The 20711-nt window shown below is 39.6% G+C and overlaps 1 protein-coding gene across 3 annotated transcripts in view; it reads left to right on the forward strand.

Annotated features, from left to right (window-relative positions):
* Nucleotides 1-20711, forward strand: part of frmd3 (FERM domain containing 3) — a 218879-nt gene that overhangs the window by 182247 nt on the left and 15921 nt on the right. For all 3 annotated transcript variants that reach the window (XM_043712851.2, XM_043712861.2, XM_087993336.1), the window contains 2 exons: nucleotides 1423-1491; nucleotides 2799-2920. In XM_043712851.2, the coding sequence (XP_043568786.1) occupies nucleotides 1423-1491; nucleotides 2799-2920 (191 nt within the window). The remainder of the gene's footprint in view (nucleotides 1-1422; nucleotides 1492-2798; nucleotides 2921-20711) is intronic.

Raw genomic sequence — 20711 nt, forward strand, 5'->3', positions numbered from 1 at the left:
AACTTCCATTCAGGGAGCTATCTGATGCCTTGGACTGCCCTGGAAATCATGGACCCAGTTTCAAACTACACCATCTAAGCATGGATGACAGCAATCTGGTTGAGACAAAAGCTAGGACACTGGCTGGAGCTATGAATGCAGTCATCCTGAGAGATGACAGTAGGTTTGTGCTCTCTAGTACCATTACCACACATGTGGGCGGGATCATAGCAGTCCACTTAATCAGCTAGGATACAAACTATTGGACTATCAGGAATTTGCAAGCCCGATGAACATTGAAAGCAACAGCCATGATGGTAGAGCTACATGTTAGCAACCATGCATCTCATGATCTCCATCTGAACTTTGAATGCAACAATTGACATTAGGAGGCCTCTACTAATCTGCTCCTGGCTGATCACCTTACATTCCCAAGCCTTTGGGCTGATATTGAAGACTGCCTTTGACTTACTGTGCCAGGATCCCATACTGAAGAGAGTCTTCCTGGACTTTACTCCCCATAGGACTACTCCACTTAGACTTTGAGACACGAGTTGGTTGATACATATGCATATACATTGATGTGTATATGGTATGTGTGTGGCTGGCACATGGAGCAGGTATGAGATTGACATAAGACAATGCCTTGCAATAAAATATGCACTCACTCCCTCTTGATAGTTGATTGCTGACCAGCATGACAGCTGTTTGGCATTATGTCTGCAGTAAAGTGCAATGCAGGACAAAGTACTGTGAGCCTTTAAGATGCAGCTGAAGGCAAAAAGGCAAGACAAGACCAGGCAGGATGCTGTGAATATTTAAATAGGCATAAAGTGATTGAGTGCTCAGAGATTAGCTTGGTCCAGTCAGTGAGTTAGGTGCCTATTCCTGAGGACAAAGTGTTCGTGCAACAGCATTACAATCAGTGGTGCCAATGCCCTCCAAATTACAACATTGATGTTCAGAAGTGTACTGTAAGAGGAACAGTGATGTGCCATGATAATGCAGAAAACGGCACATGTCAGCTGCAATGGACATGAATTGCACGTAACTGCTGCCCATGAACATGCCTGAGATGCTGGGTGTCCAAGATGGAGCTCCAGAGAAGCAAGTGGTGAGGAGTTGCTCAGGTATATGCTCAGATTTTCATGTCAGGAATTCTCAATGTCTAGTTTCAGTCGAATGAGTGGGAGAATGGGAACCTGCATTTAATAAGGATGATAATGAGTGATCACTCACTAGTGAGAATCTTGTCTCACCATCCAGGATTTGGTTGGAAAATGCAAGCTGTCAGTCTCAATGTTGAGAAAAGCCTCACCCTATTTTCCTAAATTTCTGACCACAGTCATAACATTCAGGGTCCGAGAAGATTTTACCCATTATTTTCATAAGGTTAAACTAGAAATTTGTAAAAAAAAATAACATTTGTGTTGTTGCTTGTAGTGGAAGAGTTGCAAAAGAGGTTATTGAAGCAAGCACCAAGATTCAGCGCACCCCTCCTGAAGTTCATAGGTAAGATGAAAAATATATACACTTCAAGCTCTTAACACTCAGCAATCCAGCATCCATAGTGAGATTTAGGTCAGAAAACATTCAACATTAGGGGGAAAAAAACCTGTTTACATTTTGTCAGGAGTCATTCTTGGGAGACGATGAGATTTTCAGAATTCATTTCCTCCCTCAAATCCTTCTTGGATCTCCCTATGCCATCCACCAACCTTGGGTAACATACATTTGTTGATGTCGGCCTGAATCTAGATCTACTATGTTAGTGAGTGTAAGAGTTTATCTCCCATAATTGGGTAAGTGATTGCACCATACTGCTTCCTCCTACCAGCATATGATCTCAGCAAATGTGTGTGAAAACAAAAAGACCTGACAGTTGTTCAATCCAGATGAGGAGACATCATCAGTTCTCTTTTTAAACCCTATCTTGGTCCTTTGCAACAATCTTTTTTAAGCATATAGCTTCAATTAAATTTAGTTATTCTGATCCAAAATGGAAAAGCACCAATTCCAAGGTCTTCTTGAGTAAAAGAATAAAGTTTTATTATGTAATAAACCAGAGAAAAATAAGGAAAAGTGACAGAAAATGGCATGCACACAAAATATTAGAATATTGTATATTCCTGGTCAAGGGATGGAATCCGTATCAGCTTAGCCTGTGTGGCTAAATACCAAGTCAGGTATTTAACCACCAGTTACTAGGAAATATGAGAAACAGGCCATTCTTCCTAATAAGATTGTATTAATTTGTACTTTGCTATGCCCTTTGTTTTGTGTGTTTGTAATATTTTTCTCTCATAAATTGACTTTTCCCTGCCCTCCTGAAGCAGGAACCAATATTCTGTCCAAGTGGTCATTAGTCACATCTTAGTCTAGCCAGGAATGTTGGCAAAGTATTTGATCAGAGTGTAGCATTGACCAAACTAATTTTGCTCCTCGGATGCTGCCTGAACTGCTGTGCTCTTCCAGCACCACTAATCCAGAAAATAATTTTGCTGTCAGCCAACTGAGGAAAGACATGTCAGTAGTTGGGTTTGAACCTCTGTCAAGTGATGTTTACTGGTATACTAAATTTCAGCTTAAACATTTTGAAAACTCAAAAATAACACACACAGTAGTTACTATAGAACAATAATGAAAAATCAACACATTTAACATTGCAAATGGTTTTAAAAAAACTAATGGTTGCAGAAGACAGGTTGCTTATGACGATGTATCTAGAAAGGAGAAAACTAAGAATTTGAGTCAGTCTCATACTTAGAATTGTGCAAAGCAAAATTTCAATCTTTTTAACTCTGACATTGTACTTTTAGGTCCACACTTGCCCAGAGTCGGAGTTACAATTCTTTATCCAAGCAGTTGATATTAAGCACTGAGACAACAAAATCATGGCTTCCATCTCCTGATGAATCTGAAGAGCAATCTGCCATGGATGGTGAGAATTCATATTGACTCTCAACTTGATCAGCTTTGTAATTCTAAAAGCAGATACAAAACCTGTATAGATTGAAATCGAATTGGAAACCAGGCCCTTAATCATCCTAATACTTTATTCTGGCTTCATTAGTTTTTGAATGAGCAATATTCAGACTGGTGATACTTGCATGTTCACATCCATGCGAAAGTAATTAAACCAGCTTATATGAGGCAGTACCACAGGAGAAAATAATAACCATTCACAGCCCTCAGTAAGGTAATGGAAGGTTATCAGCACTGTTGAAAATTGTAAACAAGCAGAAATTAAAGAAAAGAAAGTGAATACTATGTGATGTTTTGATAATTTTTGTTTATTAATTCATGGGATGTGGGCAGCGCAGGCCAGGCCAACATTTATTGCCCATCCCTAATTGCCCAGAGGGCAGTTAAGAGTCAACCACATCACTGTGGGTCTGATGTCACATGTGGGCCCAACTAGGTAAGGATGACAGATTCAATCCCTAAAGGACATTAGTGAACCAGATGGGTATATCCTGACAATTGACAATGGATTCATGGCCATCATTAGACTCTTAATCTTGATTTTTATTGAATTCAAATTCTACCATCTGCAGGATTGGGAACCCAGGTACCAGAACATTTCATGTGCCTCTGGATTAACAGCCTAGCAATAATACCACTTGACCGTTGCCTCCCCAAATACAATGGAATCTACCTGTAGTCAATTTCCGCTTTATTATTTGAGCTAGTTGTGTACAGTCACATTGTTCAAGTCAAATAAGTTAGCAAGTGAGAATGAAGGCCCTTGAGTGTTTATTTTAATTTAGTTAACCAATTTTTTTAATCAACCTGTTCAGAGATCTTATTACACACATCTGGAACAAGTGGCACTTGAACCTTGGTCTCTCAATCCAGGGGTAGGGACACTACCACTACACCATAAGAGGGCCCTAAGTTTCATATCACTAAAGCTAAAGTGAAATATATATAATTGCTATGTGTGTGTAACATTTGTTAATAAAATAAGGCAAACATTAATTTTTATACAAGTTTATTAACACACTGTACTGTTTGGTCTGCCTGCTTGAGCATAAAATAGTTTAATCATAAGAATGTGCTACATTTCTACACATAGGTTTCCCTTGTCCCACTGCTACCCATTTTCTGTCCTTACTGTCCCACTTGATTCAATGACCTAAGTCAATTCAATTAGACAGATTTCTGATGAGTAAATCCAGATTTCTGGTCAACAGGCAGGAAAGTGGAGTGAAGGCCATAATTAGATCATCTATGATCATATTGAATTAGGATATAGGTTTGATGGCTGAATGTCCTGCTGCAGATCATGTTTCATCTGATCTTATTTTGAATGGGCTCCACTCAATGGTGGTTGAAAAATGGAAAGTCAGCTATGACAGCATGGGTGCAGTCATGTTTACACTTAACAAAGGCATGGAAAACTGTTTCAACAGCACACAATCTAAGGCAGAGTCAGGAGGGGCAATATTGTGGAGCTAATCCTGCAGATGTGGAGTTGGCATATTATCTCAGGGTTCAAAAGCAAATCAAAGTTGCAAGTTAATTGATTCAGTGCAATAATGACCACAGAGACAAATGGAGTTGTTGGCTAAAAAATAGAATTTGTGCTCTGAACAAAGACAATGGTTTCAACCTTCCCACTATTTAGTTGGGGGAAATTCCTTTTCCTGTAGTACTGAATGTTGAACAGTGTGACAGATCAAAGAGTAGCAGGGTTGAGCATAGTAATGGTCACTTAGAGCTGGTGTTGTCAGCATACATGGGGTACCAGATGTTTGTTTTTGGATGGTGTTATTGTCACTAATGCAGAACAGAAATAAGAGAGGGCCAGGGAAGAATTCTTGGTGAACTTTAGTGCTACTTATGTGAGAGTGAGAAGTGAAGACATTGCAGATATTTATCGCCTGTGATCAGACAGTTAGGAAAAGAACCAGATGAGTCTAGTCCTAACCAGCTGGAGAATAGAAGAGAAGAATGGGGGAGCATAATGCGATCAATCATGTCAAAGGTTGCAGACAGGCCCAGCAAATACACTGTCGTGGAGGTTTCTCTAAACACTATGGAAGCCTACCTGCATTACAGCACTGGATATTGTACCTATTGTGGAGGAGTTTAGCAAAGCTATTGACTTGCTTGTCACAGGCAAAGCTCCAGATGCTGATGTTTAAGTGCCTGAATTTGTCAACCATAGGATATCAACTCCTAAAGTATCCAAATAAATTTCTTGGTATTTTTTGGAGGGAGCAAGCCCCAGCATAGGCATGATGTAAAGGTTTAACTGTGTACAAGAATAAGGGCAACTGCAGTAATTGCAACAACTGCTGAAGTAACTCCCTGCTCGGCATTTTAGAAAAGTATATGCCAATACTGCCATGTAGATCGGACCATAGAATTCCAGTGTGGTTTCTGACTGGAAGATCTACACCTGATGTGATCTTCTCAGTCCAGAAATTGTATGAGAAATGCCATGAAGAAAAGAAATAATTACATATTGTGTTTATCAATCACACAAGGAATTTGACTGTGTGAGCAGAGGCTCTCTATTTTAGCCCCTGGAGAAAATTGCCTGTTGAAGCTACTCAATGTGATCTCCTTTCTCTACAAGAACATGATGGTAAGATCAGCTTTGTCAAGGCAATATCGGGATCTTTTGAGTTGTATGGGATCAAAAAAGTTTTGTTGTGGCATTAACACATGATATTTTTCTCTTTGCTGCTGTTATATGCCTTCAAGCCATCCACAGGGGGTATGCTCACTTACACACCAGAACTGACAGAAAGCTGTTCGGACTTGCCTAACATACAAATCCAAATTAGAGTGTGGCTATACATTAACAATGTCACACTAATGTTGCATATTGAGAAACACATGTACTGGAAAATGGACAGACTCTATCATGACTGTGAAGAGTTCTGTTTGATGATCATCACCAGGAAGACAAATGTCATAGTCCATGAAATTGCCATACTGCCAACTGTCAGTATTGTCAAATGATGCTGGAGTTATTGCCAACTTTGAGAAAGTCAGGACTGCATTTGTTGGAGATCAGAGGTGAGAGTGTGGTGCTAGAAAAGCACAGCAGGTCAGGGAGCATCCAAGGAGCAGGAGAATCGATGTTTCGGGCATAAGCCCTTCATCAGGAATCCTAATGAAGGGCTTATGACCAAAACGTCAATTCTCCTGCTCCTCGGATGCTGCCTGACCTGCTGTACTTTTCCAGCACCACACTCTCTTACTGACAACTTTGCATATTTAGGTTCCACAATCACTAGCAATCTGTCACTTGATGCTGAAGCTAACACCTATATAGCAAAATCTGCAGCTGTTATGTCCAAGCTGGGTAAGAGAGTGTGAAACAGTAGCATCAATACCTCTGTAACATGGGTGCCTATAATGCAGAAGGAAAAGACAAGTAAAATTTGCAAATGATGAATATTGACCTGGCCCAACCTTAAAATGGAGCTCCTGTACAATTAGTCTTTTAATTTCCATGTATTATGTTTTTATTGATTCTTCCCACTGGGAAGCAAGATACAAAGATGGTGGATATTGACACTGACAACTGGGCAACAGTTACTGAGAGCCATGAACTCTGCAGGTTGACTGTTTGGAAGGCATTGGAAAAAGAAGCAGAAGCAAAACGCTCAACTGGCTAAGAAGGTCAAGGGCCCAGAAAAATCAGAGGCCAGTAAGTCATGAACCTTCTTAGCTCACTGTCTCGTTCTGCAGCAAATGCAGTAGGTACTACCATGCTAGATTGGGACTTCTGAACGGTACCAGACAATGCTTAACATAATTGACTACCACAATGCAAAGCATTGTTGTACAAGATGGGAAATTGCTATGTGACCAAAAACGTGACTGTGTTTGACTACATTTGAAACATTTAGTGGACAGAAAAGTAATTAATAAGTTGGTGTGCAAACAAGTTTCTCAGAGTTGCAAAGCCATAATGAATAAAACATATAATATTCCCTTTTAATATCTTTATCCTTTTAAATGTACAATAATGGTTTAGACTGCCCTGGTGGGATTCCGTAATTTAAAAATGAAAAGATTCATGGAAGTTAACAAACAGAGACTTATCAAAATTAAATAAAAATATCATTACTAAGGTGATAATGCACTCCTGCCCTTGTGGTACCCACCAGTCACTAAAGGCATCTTTTGGTCTGATGGACACTGTATGATCCTCTCCATGGACACCCAAGCATGGTTTTGGCCTGAAATGTCAGCTTTCCTGTTCCTCGGATGCTGTCTGACATGGTGTGCTCTTCCACCGTCGCAGCTATTGGCTATGACCACTTCCACTGCCCACTGCCTGGACCTGTTGATGGCAACCTTGGTCAGGCCCAGGAACAGGTCCACGAAGAAACTACCCACTCTCCTCAGCACAGATTGCCCATGCATCAGGTGCATTGGGCTAAAGTACAAATAAAAATGTAAAAGCAGCCTCTTTAAGAAACTAAATAAGGGCTGCAAATGAAAACATTCAGCATAAACATGAAACACAGCTTTCTCCAGGCCACAAAAAACTGCACATGGCCTGGCACCCAATGAATCTATTTAAACACTTATTGCATAGGACCATCGTATGCAATACTCTCTACTGGAGATCACTAATCTTAATGTTTACCCGTCGATACTCATGTAGCTATGCGTTGATACAAGCTGAGACTGTTACACAGTGACACTTGGTGGCTGGAGCTTGCAATTGTAGACAGTCACAAACGTTCTTTATGAATTTCCAAAATATAACTTTCTCTTAGTTCTGTAGCTAAAGTTATGTGGCATTTAACAATGAAAAGTTTTAATATCATTTCACCTGTAAGTGTAACATATATGGTCAAATTATGACAATTTAATATATTATTCTGTGTAAAAGTAGTATCATATTAGACAAAACAGTCTCCTGTGCTGTGTGATTCTGTAACATGGCACCGTTCAAGGCAATTTGAAATGAAATGCAGTAACCACTCAGCAATAATTAGTCAATATGTGGCCATGTTGCAGACAAGCAGTCAAACTAGGGATTGATAATGGAGGAGAAGGGGACAAGGAGATAAGGGGAGGAAAAACCAAGCAGGGGAGAGGAAAAGTGAGAAGAAGGAAAGGCAAAAGGGGAAGCCAAAGAGAAGTGAGAGGAATATAATTTTGATGATGAAGGGAGAGCAAAGAGTAGAAGAAAGCAGAGAAACCAATCAGTAGGCAAGGGGAATAATAGCTCATGGAAAATGTATTGGGAATGGGTGGGGGTTGAGTAATAAGGATAATAGCAGTTGGCAGTGTTGAAAGAAGTAAAACAACAGATGGGAAGCCAATGAGGAGCAAATTCAGTCAGCGGAAAGAAAGGGATTAACAGCTAGCTCAGAGGTGCAAAGGAAAATTACAGTTAATGAGGACTTGTTTATTGGGAGAGTAATTTTCAACTTTGTCTTAATTTCCTTTGTTAATTGCATGCTTAAATGCTAGTGCTTCAATTTCTACTTCTAGATTTGAGTTAACCAATTATTAATTTTATAATAAAATTAATAATAATTGGTTAACTCAAATCTAGAAGTAGAAATTGAAGCACTAGCATTTATTATTATTCAGTAAAGTATTATTACTGAAAATAATGATATTTTCAGTATTACCTAAATGGAAATAAAACTGAAAATAGCATAACTTTCCAAACCTCTCTTCAAAACAAAAATTTCTCAATCTTTTCATCATCTTATGAAATCATCTTCTTAATAACTTTGACACCCTTCTAATAGTAGTACCCAAAATCCAGACACAATATTCTGAATGTTATTTACAAATAATTTTTATGGGGCTGAATGTAACATTTCCTACTTGTGCTTATGGGTCATTAAAGCACAAGGAGGCTATTTGCCTGTCAAGTCAATGCTGGCTCTCTGGAGAACATGCCAGTGTGTCCCTTGTGAGGCGCTTTCGGTCATGGCTGACCATGAGTTGCATCTTTGTTGTTCTAGCTTTCTGCTTCCCTGAAGCAACGTCGTTTGTGACTGAAGAGACCAATGCTGGCATGACAGGCCCGGTCGCAGAGGTCACATCTATATGTGTTCGTTGATCTGCTAGAGCTGCTGCACTCTTTCCTGCGTATCTGCTTGTCTGCTACAGCGCTCATCAGCTTCTTTTCCTCTGTTTTGTGGTGTTGGTTCAGGGTGCTTCTTCATCTCATGTGGTCAGCTGCAAGCCTTTCCCAGGACTCCGTAATGATAGCAAGCGCCTTCATGTCCATCATGCAGATGTCCTTGTAGCACAGCTGGGAACACCCTGTGGGTCTCCATAGACGATATCCTTTGGGATGCAGCCATCCTCTATGCGTGTTCCAGCCAATGCAGTCCCCCCTGCCTGAACAGAGTGTACATGCTTGGAAGCCCAGCACAAAATAGGACTGCTGCATTGGACACTCTGTCTTGCCAGGATATGCCCAGGATACATCAGATATTCCTCAAGTGAAAGGTTGTCAGTCTTCTCTCCTGTCTGGCATATGTGATCCACATTTCACTGCCATACAGCAGTGTGCGTATGACGCAGGCGTTGAAGACTGACATTTTTGTCTTCACTGTCAGCTTGGGATTTGTCCATATTCGAGTCGTGAGATGAGCAAGAGTTGAGGCTGCTTTTCCAATCCTCTTGTTAATCTCTGTGTCCAAGGAGAGGTTGTCAGTGTTGGTAGAACCAAGGTACGTAAACTGATGGATGTTGTTGAGTACATAGTCGTTGATGGTGATGACCAGCGGTGCCCCTGTGTCCTGTCCCAGGATGCTAATGTTCTTCAGAAATACTTGCAAGTGTGGGTGAAGTGATCTATCATGATTGAAGTTCTGGCTCGGTGTGTGTTGCAACTGCAGCAGCATTGGCAAACAGCACATCCCTAATGTGTGCCACATGTACTTTTGTCTTGCCTCTGAGGCAGGCCAGGTTTGCTTATGCCCGAAACATCGATTCTCTTGCTCCTTGGTTGCAGTTTGGCCAGCTGTGCTTTTCTAGCACCACACTTTCGACTCTGATCTCCAACATCTGCAGTCCTTGCTTTCTCTAGGTTGAAGAGCCTGCCATCTGATCTAGTGCGTAGGTAAATCCCCTCCGTTGTGGTGCCAAAGGCATGTTTCAGGAACACAGCAAAAAATCCCAAAGAGTGTGGGAGTGAGGACACAATCTTTTTTGACACTGCTGTGGATGTCGAAGGGCTCAGAAGAGCTGCCGTTGAACTGCATTGTCCCTTTCATGTGACCGTGGAAGGATTCTATCATGTCCCATTCCCTACAAATTTAATTTTCTCAAATGCCTATCCAGTTTCCTTTTGAAATATTGATTGTCTTAGCTTCAACCATCTTTGTAGGTAGAAAGTTCCAGGTTATGACTGAGTTCTCCAACACACATCCCTACCTATCTTTAATTAGGGTTCACTAATCATTGCACAATCAGCTAATTGGAACAAATTTCATTGTCTACCTGAACTAAGCTTGCCACGATTGTGTCAGTTTTGTCAAGTTTTCCTTTAATTTCTTTTACTCTAAGGAAAACAGCCCAGTTTCTCTAACTCAACCTTGTACCTAAAACCTGTCATCCTGGAACCATTCTGGTAAATCTCCTTTGCATATTCTCAAGGACCCTCACAGTCTTCCAAAAATATGGTGACCAGGCTGGTTGCAATACCCTATTTATGGCTTAACACTTTATAAGGGTTTAATGTCATTTTCTTGTTTTCGTACTAACTCGCTGTATTTTTCAAGCCCAAGATCCCAAAAGGTTTGTTATTTGCTCTCTCATTTTGTCCTGCACCCAAAAGGATCTAAGCACAAATGTCTGGGTCCTTCTTTCCCTGGACAGTCTTTAGACTTGTACTATTAAATTTATACTCCCTCTTCATATCCTCAAAGTGTATCACATCACATTTTTCTAATTCAAATTATATCTGCTACTTGTCTACCCATTCTGCTAGCCTATCTATGATCTGCTGCAATGGTTTAGATTCAGATGTAGACTTTATTATCATATGTATTCAAATACAAAAGTACAGGAGTACAGTGAATGGTTTTTCAATGTCACCACACATGACGCCATCTTAGGTACAAGTACCTAGGCATAAAAACTTAAGAACTAAGTTATTTATATTGCACGTTGGGGAAGACCACTGTCTACCTCCTTTCAGTTAGGAAATGCTTTACTATTTCCTATCTTTAAGCTTTTGTTTATCCAAACTAACAGTGACCCTCCTAATCAACAAGATCAAGAAAGGTTCGCCTTTTATAATTCCGTGCTGGCCTTTCTTGGTGAATGCTCCCAAAACGAAACACTCTGAGAAAGGGTCACTCAAGCAGAAGCGTTAACTCTGATTTCTCTCCACAGATGCTGCTAGACCTGCTGAGCTTTCCCAGCAATTTCTATTGTTGTCTTTGATTTGCAGCATCTAAGTTCTTTCAGTTTTTAAATCAAATTAATTAAGTATTCTTGTTTTGCCCTCTGTCTCAAAATATACAATACAGGTAGTTCTTCTATAATGCGATAGTTGCATTCTTCTGCAACCCTGTGTTATAGAAAAATCACACTTTAGAAACCATGTTCAAAGAGTTGGCAATGTAATTGTGTTACAACCAACAGATGTTTTAAAAGTTTGTGCTTCAGAAAGTGTCCTCATTTCATCAATAGCATTATAGTGCATTTGTGTCAACGAAACGCATGTTATAGCAGAATGACCTGCACCCCTTACATCTTTAATGGAACCTATTACACTTCTTCCACCCCATTATTCTTTATCTCCTCATTATTACAACTCAGGTGGGAGGAAATCAAGTCCCATTTCTCCACAAGGAACTGCAAAAGTATAAGAATCATAATCGATCACGAACAAGATCGATTTGTTTCTGTTTATCACTGTTAATTAGAAGAAAGACTTTCACTAAACTTTTTAATCAGCAAAAAAATACAAGTTTATTCGAGGAAAACAAATTCCTCAAGCAAGTGATAAAACTGGTTATCAAACTACCGTACAAATTAACCCTTTAATTCTTCTTTTTAATTCCAAGCACACATACATTTATACACAAGGCAAAGGCATGGCTGACGCAGCTCTGCAGGACAATTATGAATAGAAAAGATATGGAAACCCTATGGATAAAGATTTCAAACTGAAAGAGTAAAATGAAGTAACTTTCTCATAGTTCCCTTGGATTCTTGTCAACAGGCTCAAGATGGAAAATCTTCAGAGCAGATTTCAGATACAGATGAAAAATGGAAGACCTTATATTTGAAACTGAATCAGTTTTTGTTTCAAACTATTCTGTTAAAACATAATAGAGTCCTGCTTTCAGCTTCAAGTTCTGACTTTTACAAACTATGAGAGACAGTACACCATCCCAGTAAACCTCTCCAGCAACTATCTACAGCTTTTCAGTGTGTACTGATAAAACACACATTATATCAGTCCAGAGACTATTACTGGATGACAACAGCAGTGACCCATTCAGGTTTTTCAGGTATGTTTGCTCAACAATTAAAGCAATAAAACTCCACCCTTATCACTCTCTAAAATATTGCTGGAGACTGCCTTCCAAAGTCACCTTTTCTTTTGTAAATAGCAAATACACCATAGTTTCCTTTAACGTGTTAACCTCAGTTCCGGGAAAATCACATGATAAATTCTTTGCAATCCAGAAATGTTCAAAGTCCATTTTCCAGTTCACATAATTCATAATCTCATAATCCCTGCAACATCTATTTGTCTAATCTAACAGTTTGCTTGTCAAGTCACACAGAGTTAAATATACTTTCTCTTCTAATGTCATTTGCAAATTTTTGTATGATACCAAAGTCCAGATTGTGAATGCAGATAACACATTAACACTGATTCTGTCGAATACTTTATTCATCAATCCTCTAGTCTGAAAAGCATCCATTAATCCTTCTGTTTCTTGTCCATTTTCCAACAGATGCAGTTTCATTTGGACAAGTGTGATGTATTACATTTTGGTAAAACAAACAGAGGCAGGTCTTATACAGTTAATGGTAGGGCCTAGGTAATGCTGAAAAGTTTGGCACTGGAACACAGGAGGTTGAGGGGCGACCTTTACAGAGGTTTGTAAAATCATGAGGGGTATAGATAAGCTGAATAGCAAAGCTCTTTTCCCTAAAGCGGGGAAGTTCAAAACTAGGTGGCATATTTTTAAGGTAACTTTCCCTTTATGAATCTGTATTGATGGTCTTAATCAACCAATATCTTTAAGTAGGTTATTAGATAAATTAATTTTGTCCTGGTCTTAAGAACGTACACACAACTGATTTGCATTTTGCAAATCTATATTAACTGTCCTTAATTGAATCATATTTTTCTTAGTCAGCATTAATTTTATTATATTTTATACTTGCAAGGGAACTAACCATTGCCAGGTAACATATTCAGTTTTTTTTCCTTTTCCTGTTTCTTGAACAAACACTTTGCATTTTTTGCAGTCCTTTGAAAGTACTCCCAACTTTCAACATTTTGGAATGTTTGAACAGTTCAGCTGGGAGTCCCTGCTGTTATTTCTCTGATTTTTCTTGGTGTTCCGGAATAACATCAGCACATAGTGCCTGTACTACTTCAAATGGAGAGATGCTTGTGTAATGTTTATGTCACTGTTATAGTAATCCAGCAGCCCAAGCTAATGAGACATTAAATGGGACAAAACCCAACTGGAAGCTGATGAATTTAAATTCAGTTAGTAAAATCTAAAATAATCTGTGTGACACCTTAACAAATATCTTTTGAAAACTGTGGACAGAACACACTTCATTTCCCTAATCAAAAGACTACATTATTTTCTCAATTTGTCTGTTATAGATCCATGTTAATTGCTCTGAGTTAATCCATATGTTATAAGTAGATTTCATGCTCTGAACCATTTGGAGTGCATCTTTCAGTATTGCCCAATGTGTAGTAAAATAATGGCATGACTAAGGGATTGTAACTGTGAATACGTTCAACACACGTCAGCTACTAGATCATTGTTTGCATCATTATATATACCCTGCTTCCTTAAAGCAGGCTAATTAGCACCCTGTCAAGAAACTGCTAAATTTGAAACCAATAACTTTATTGTCATGAAGTATCTGGATGAACACTGTATAGTTTGAACAATAAAGACAATCAATTTCCTGTAGTGCTATAAGCAAATAAAAGGTAATAAAGTTAACACCTTGTTCATCTCTAGCTATAGTCCATTTTTTACTTAAACTACTCTGAAACTAGCTGCTCTAGATGTTAAGGACTAGCAATTCATAGGTTCTACATTTGTTTCATTGGAATAAAATAGGTTTCTGAAGATACTTCACAACATGGGCTTGTGCACATTCTGTACTGCCATAATATGAAGGCCCCAGCACATAGCTGTCCATGGTCTACTGCTGGAACAGAATTAGGGATGGAGAGCATAAGCAATGGGGAACTTAACATCTATTGTAGGATGCCATAACAAAATTAGGCTGCCACAAATGAAGCTGACACCATAGATAACCCTGCTGCAGTAAGTGATTACAGACTTTGAGGTTAAAGTTGAGCTTGGTTATATCAATTTTTGGGATACCATGTGCCCTTTAAGAATCCAACGTGGTAGCTAACCTCTGTAGGGATAGTGCAGAAGGGGCAGATCAAAATGGATTTGCTGCCTCTCAGACTGCTATTGCTAAAAAGGGGTTTCAGCAGCATGAAGGACTTCTACCACCACCCCAACTTCCGTGTTGCAATAGCAACATTTAGAATCAGTATTGTGGGTACTATGGCCAGACTGAAATAATCATTTTGAGAAATTCTGAGATCATTGATTCTTGTGGTTTCCAGCTCCATTGCTTCGACCAATGCTTGAATTGTCCATTGGACAGCCATGAGTAAATTATGTTAGAAATAATTACCACACAATTTACTACAGTAGCATATGAAATAATCATTCTAAATAATGCTGTTCCCAGAAATAAATTTTGGAATCGTGGTGGGAGGAAGGGGAAGGAAGTGGGATCTGGAAAGTCAAGTCTCCACCATCCATGGAATGCCATTGTGGGGCCATGGAGATACATACACAGTGACAGAGGCACATGTTATTTTCTGGCTGGCCTGATCCAGGCAACTACCTGGGTTTGTGGCCTATGAATCTTTGGGGTTGGTGCTTTCAGGAATGGATAAATAAAATTTACAGAAATCTTCCAACTGTTATCAAAGTATAAAAATTATATAAACACTTCCAATAAACATCTTCTGTTTAATAACAGTCATTAGTTAGTAAATTTTAATGAAAAAGCTTTGGACTAAAAACAACTACTAACTGAGACAGTTTGTGACTAATAAACTGATGTGGAGCCATTGGATGAAAATAGTTTCAGTGTTAAGCAATGTTAGTATCTTATCAACAAGAGGGTATTCCTCAAAATCTGGGACTTTTTCATACTGTTACAACTAGTATGTAAATTTTATAGATATTCACTAGATTGTATGTATCATTGCAAAGTGTCATAAGGCACTTCACACAAGAGTGTTATCAAACAAAACTTGACATCACATTATTGTAGCTATATGATTTAAATATGTAATAACATCAGTCCCTCAAACCACAGATCTAACAGGTGTTTGCCAAGGGAGGCAATCAATCATCTTCTGAATTCAGCCCAACAGCTGACACTGCTCCCAGGCTTTCCTAATAGTCCCTGTGGTATTTAAAATTCTAATCATAAAGCTACTTATCTGTTATTGATCAGGGAAATTATGCTGAGGATCAGCTTGGAAGCATTATTAAGATCATGAAAGCTGGACACATCGTTCTGTCTCTCAATCTCAGTTAAAATTGGTTCCAATGATTTCAAGTTCAGGATGAAGAAAAGATAATGTATTTTATGCTTAATGGACAGGATCAAGAGAATCTCACACTTCAGAATATTAAACTGTACGATCATGAGATGCCATCTACTCAGATCACATTCTTAATGCAAACTGGTTATTTATATAACATCAAATAGTTGTATTATCCACAGAACACAAACAGACTATTTGTCCTAGTTGTTCATACAAGCATCCTTTTGTGCCTCAATGTCTAACTCAAAAACATATCCTGCTGTTCCTTCCTGTTTGTATTTATGTATTTTTTTTTAAATGCATTTAAGCTGTTCATTCAACTACTTCTGGTGGTGCACATTCAAGATTCATATCACTTTTCAGTAAGTTTCTCCTTAATTGTTCACTAGATTTGTGGTGATTAAATAATATATGACCACAAGTTTTAAATGCCTTTACAAGTGTAAACAATAGGCACGTATTCTCATGACTGGAGTAGTGAAATCTGGACTTCAGTCTGTAATGTGCATTGGGATTCTGAGTACATACTTGTGCTGGAATTGCCTGGCAAGTTTAAATTTGCAGTGGGCTTCCCATTAGCTCCTGGCTGAATATTTGACATGACTGAAAGCAAATATGACTAACCCACCCCAACCTGACTTGATTCACCACCCCAATTTGATCACAGTCCTGACCAGATGGCCCATTCTCCTAATCATTCACCCACTCACTCTCATACTCAGTTCCCATTCACTCATCCACTTACTCATTTCCCTAGTCATTCATCTACATACTTAGCCACATCACTCACCTACCCTACTCACCCAATAAAATCACTCCACTCTCTCACTTGATCATATCACACACCTCACTCACATGCTTGCTCACTCATCCATTCACTAACCTACAATCATTCATTAGAAGAAGTGAGCCTTAAAATACATACCTAAATAAGGTAGCTACTATTATATAAAGGGGATGTGTCCACTCTTTCCTTTGACTTCCTTTTGTGTTCTGGGCCTACACTGGAAGCTTTGCCCTGACTTAATTTTGCTTCAGCTGAGATCACATGGACAGCTCTGACTGGAGGATCTGGGCAAATTTCTCTGTTCTGACCCTGTCAGAGGCCTTCATCACATCTTGAGCCTTTTCTTTTGTAGAGAGCCTGAACTCTTTAACCTTTCCAGGTTTGTGTAACCTCGCAGTTTTAGTTTTGTTCTTGTGAGTCTTTTCATCCTGTTTAGAATATGGAGACCAGAACAGTTCACATTACTTCAAGTCCTCTTCCATTCAAGCTTTTTGTAACTTTTGTTTGTTAATTTGATGAATAAAGCTGCAACAGTACAAACACAATTCAGAACAAAGCTTGATAGGCATCCTATTCCTACCTTCCACAGTGAACAACATTTAAAAGGCATCCGGATAGGTATATGAATTGGGAGGGTTTAGAGGGATATGGACCAAATGCTGGCAAATAGGACTAGATTAATATAGGATAGCTGGTCGACATGGATGAGTTGGACCAAAGGATCTGTTTCTGTGCTGTACATCTCTATGACTCTATGACTTCCTTCACTATGAATGCATAGCGGTGACAGTGTGCAGCTTGTACAAGATGCTCTGTAGCAACCTACTCAGGCTCATCTGACGCATCTTTCAAATCCGTGACCTCTACAACTTAGAAGGTCAAAGGCGTCAGATGCATGGGAACACCACCAGCTTCTAGCTCCTCTCCAAATCACACATAATCCTACTGAATAATATTGTCATTCCTTCACTCTCCACTGAAGATCTAAATCCTAGAACTCCCTTGTTAACAGCACTGTGTGTCCATTCATCGTGTGGACTGAAGCTGTTAATAAGGCAGCTCATTCCTGAGGGCAATAAGGAATGGACCATAAATGCTGTTCTTCATCCTGTGGGTAAAAAGTTAAAAATTGTCTGGTTATGATTTGATAGCTAAGTGTGAAATCAAACATGAGCTGGACAACCCAGAAGATGTATTAGAGGGGATAGTGTGATTTGCTAAACTAATATCAGAATCAAGGAAGGCAGAATATTAGTTGGGTGACCACTAAATGTAATTGAGAAAGGTTGAGTTTGAAGTTGCTATTCCAGAAAATGCAAGAGAAACCAGAAAAAGTCCGGATTCAGGTCTGGTTAGAACAAAAACAAAACGTTTGAACTTTAAAATTCTTCTCTTGACCACAGAACATCCCAAAATACTTTTCAACCAATGAATTACTATTAAAATACTGCAATAATGTCGCAAAAAAGCAAGTAATTTGCATACAATAGGCATCTACAAACACATATTTCACCATGATCAGATATTTTCTTTCTGTGAGTTTGAGAATAAGTATGTAACTCACTTGCTCTTCCTTAAGAAGGTGCCATGAGATCTTTCACATCCATCTGATCCTTGTGACATCTAATCCATAAGACAGAACCTCCAAAAATGCAGCACTTCCTCAGTATTGCCCTGGAACAGTAGCAGGGATTTTTATGCTCCTATCTCTAGTGGGAGTTGAATTCAGGTACGAGAAGACTGCCAAATGAGCTTCAACTAACAAAAAATATGGAGCAGAAAGTGAGGCATGCAGATGTTGGAGATCAGAGTCGAAAAGTGTGGCACTGCAAAAGCACAGTAGGTCAGGCAGCATCTGAGGAGCAGGAGAGTCGATGTTTCGGACATAAGCTTTTCATCTAAGGCTCGACTCTCCTGCTCCTCGGATGCTGCCTGACCTGCTATGCTTTTCCAGTGCCACATTTTTCAACATAAATAGGGAACACAGGAAAAGTAACTTTCTCAAGGAGACTTTGATTTTAAAGCTGTTTGTATGTAAATTTCCAATTTCAGAGGCAGCCTGAATTTTCTAACTTACCCTGCAAAACCAGTGTCAGACAAGTTGGGATGTTTGTGGCATGATTTTCTTGGCAAGGCCACTAAATAAGTAATAGGGCAGCACCCTCAGTGATAAAAGATGGCAGTCAGACTGAGAACATGGGTGGTAAAAACAATGACTGCAGATGCTGGAAACCAGATTTTCGATTAGTGGTGCTGGAAGAGCACAGCAGTTCAGGCAGCATCCGAGGAGCAGCAAAATCGATGTTTCGGGCAAAAGCCCTTCAACATGGGTGGCCAATTAGAGCACTCAAAGTAAATGATGGCCATCAAACCCACTGTGACTGCTGTGTGCTATTGAGGTGCATGGAGAAGGACAGGTGGGAAGCTTTCTGAGGCATAGAGAGCAGTTACATCCTAAGGGACATTGCAGGTATCTACATTAGAAAGAAAGTTGGGGAAGAAGGTTATCCACAGCGGTTGGTATGAAGGAAAGTTCTCTAAGGGACTGAAACTTCCATGGAGGAAGGTTTGGAGGGAAGTTTTCCAATTTAGGGAGCGAAAACAGGGGTATAGAGATATCTGGAACAGAGAACAGATTAGTGTTTTGAGTGTTGTGGTTCTGTTGTTGGGTGCTTGAAGGGCTCTCTGGGCAAGATGATGGAGAAAATGGTCCTAAAGGGCAGGATCAATGGTGGAGTCATAGTATAACTGATGGTACTGGACAGTGGAGGATGCAGTCGTAGTGAGGGGGAGTAAAATGTGGTACATTGGAAGATGAAGCATCACAAGGCCTGACAGCAGGAAGTCATGGAATCTATCAGAATTGGTGACATGGATATAACAAGAGGTGTCAGGTTAGTGTGAGCATGGTTGACTGTATTGGGTGTGGGCTGAGGGTGGAGAAAAGGACGTGGATGGTTCTTGGTTTAATTTCAAGGATAATGGAGAGGAAAGGAATTGTTATATTGGGTGGGTCAAGGATGATGGAGGTAAACTGGTAGGTTACTGTGGTGGAGGGTTGGAAAGTGGAAAGAGACTAGAATGTGAAGCACAACATTTTAAAAATGTCTTCATAATGTACTCACTCTGAAAGTGCAATCCTTTGAAGGTGAAGGAAGATTGTTATTGTTGAATGGAGTTAAAATTGGGCACAACTGGCCAACTTAATGGACACTTTAATAAATACTGAAGAGATTTTCTAATGTTCAGAGATGTTATTTGACACCTCTGGAGAAGGTGGGATCTGAATCTGGGCCTTCTAGTCCAGCGGGCTAATAATCCTAAACTAAATAAATGAGAAGCATTGCTAGGTACGTTTTCATCTCTAATGTAACTCACCGAATGCAGTCACATTGCTGCCTGATGAATGGCTCTCATTCAAAAGAGATCTCAGAAAGGTCAGGAGAAGGAGAGAAGGATGCTCTGAAGGTCAGCTCCTGCTGACAGAATGAATGTGGAATATGATATTCTTACGATCTCTCGTGGGACACAGTGGAAGGATACTGGAGCATACAGGAAATTTCAATGATGGAACATGTAGTTTGGAGGGTAAGGGTTATACTAGGAGGGTTAATCTAGAAGTCCTGAGAGTTGAGGGAAACTGTGGGAAGCTCAAGAATGATAGGGAAAGTGCCAAGGATGATGGAATGCAGATTACAGACAGAAAATGTACTATCGGTGGAATCCCAAGGTGCATGGCTATTAAGTGGCTGTGTGGAACCTACCTGAGGGTGAGGCAAGAGTGATGGGCTGAGGCTTTATGGTAGAAAATGCATTAATGATCATGGGAGGGTGAACAATCAGTCTTTCATATCCAGGATCCATCCATGTGAAGAAGAATAACAGAATCAATAAGAAATTATGTCAGCATTCGATGAAGCTCAAGGCTGGAGTTAATCAGGTTTATGTTTATTCATTCGGGGGATGTGGGTGGTGTGGCTGTGCAAGCAATAATTGCCCAAACATAGTTGCCCTTGAGAAGGTAGTGGTGTGCTGTCTTTTTGATAATCCGTTTGCTTTAGGTAGACCCACAATGTTGTTAGATAAAGAGTAGCAGGATTCTGACCCCGCTATGCTTAAGGAACAGCATTA

This window comes from Chiloscyllium plagiosum, unplaced genomic scaffold, assembly GCF_037043375.1.
Source record: "Chiloscyllium plagiosum isolate Xiang-an unplaced genomic scaffold, Cpla_swu_hap1 HiC_scaffold_2, whole genome shotgun sequence".
Taxonomy (NCBI): Eukaryota; Metazoa; Chordata; class Chondrichthyes; order Orectolobiformes; family Hemiscylliidae; genus Chiloscyllium; species Chiloscyllium plagiosum.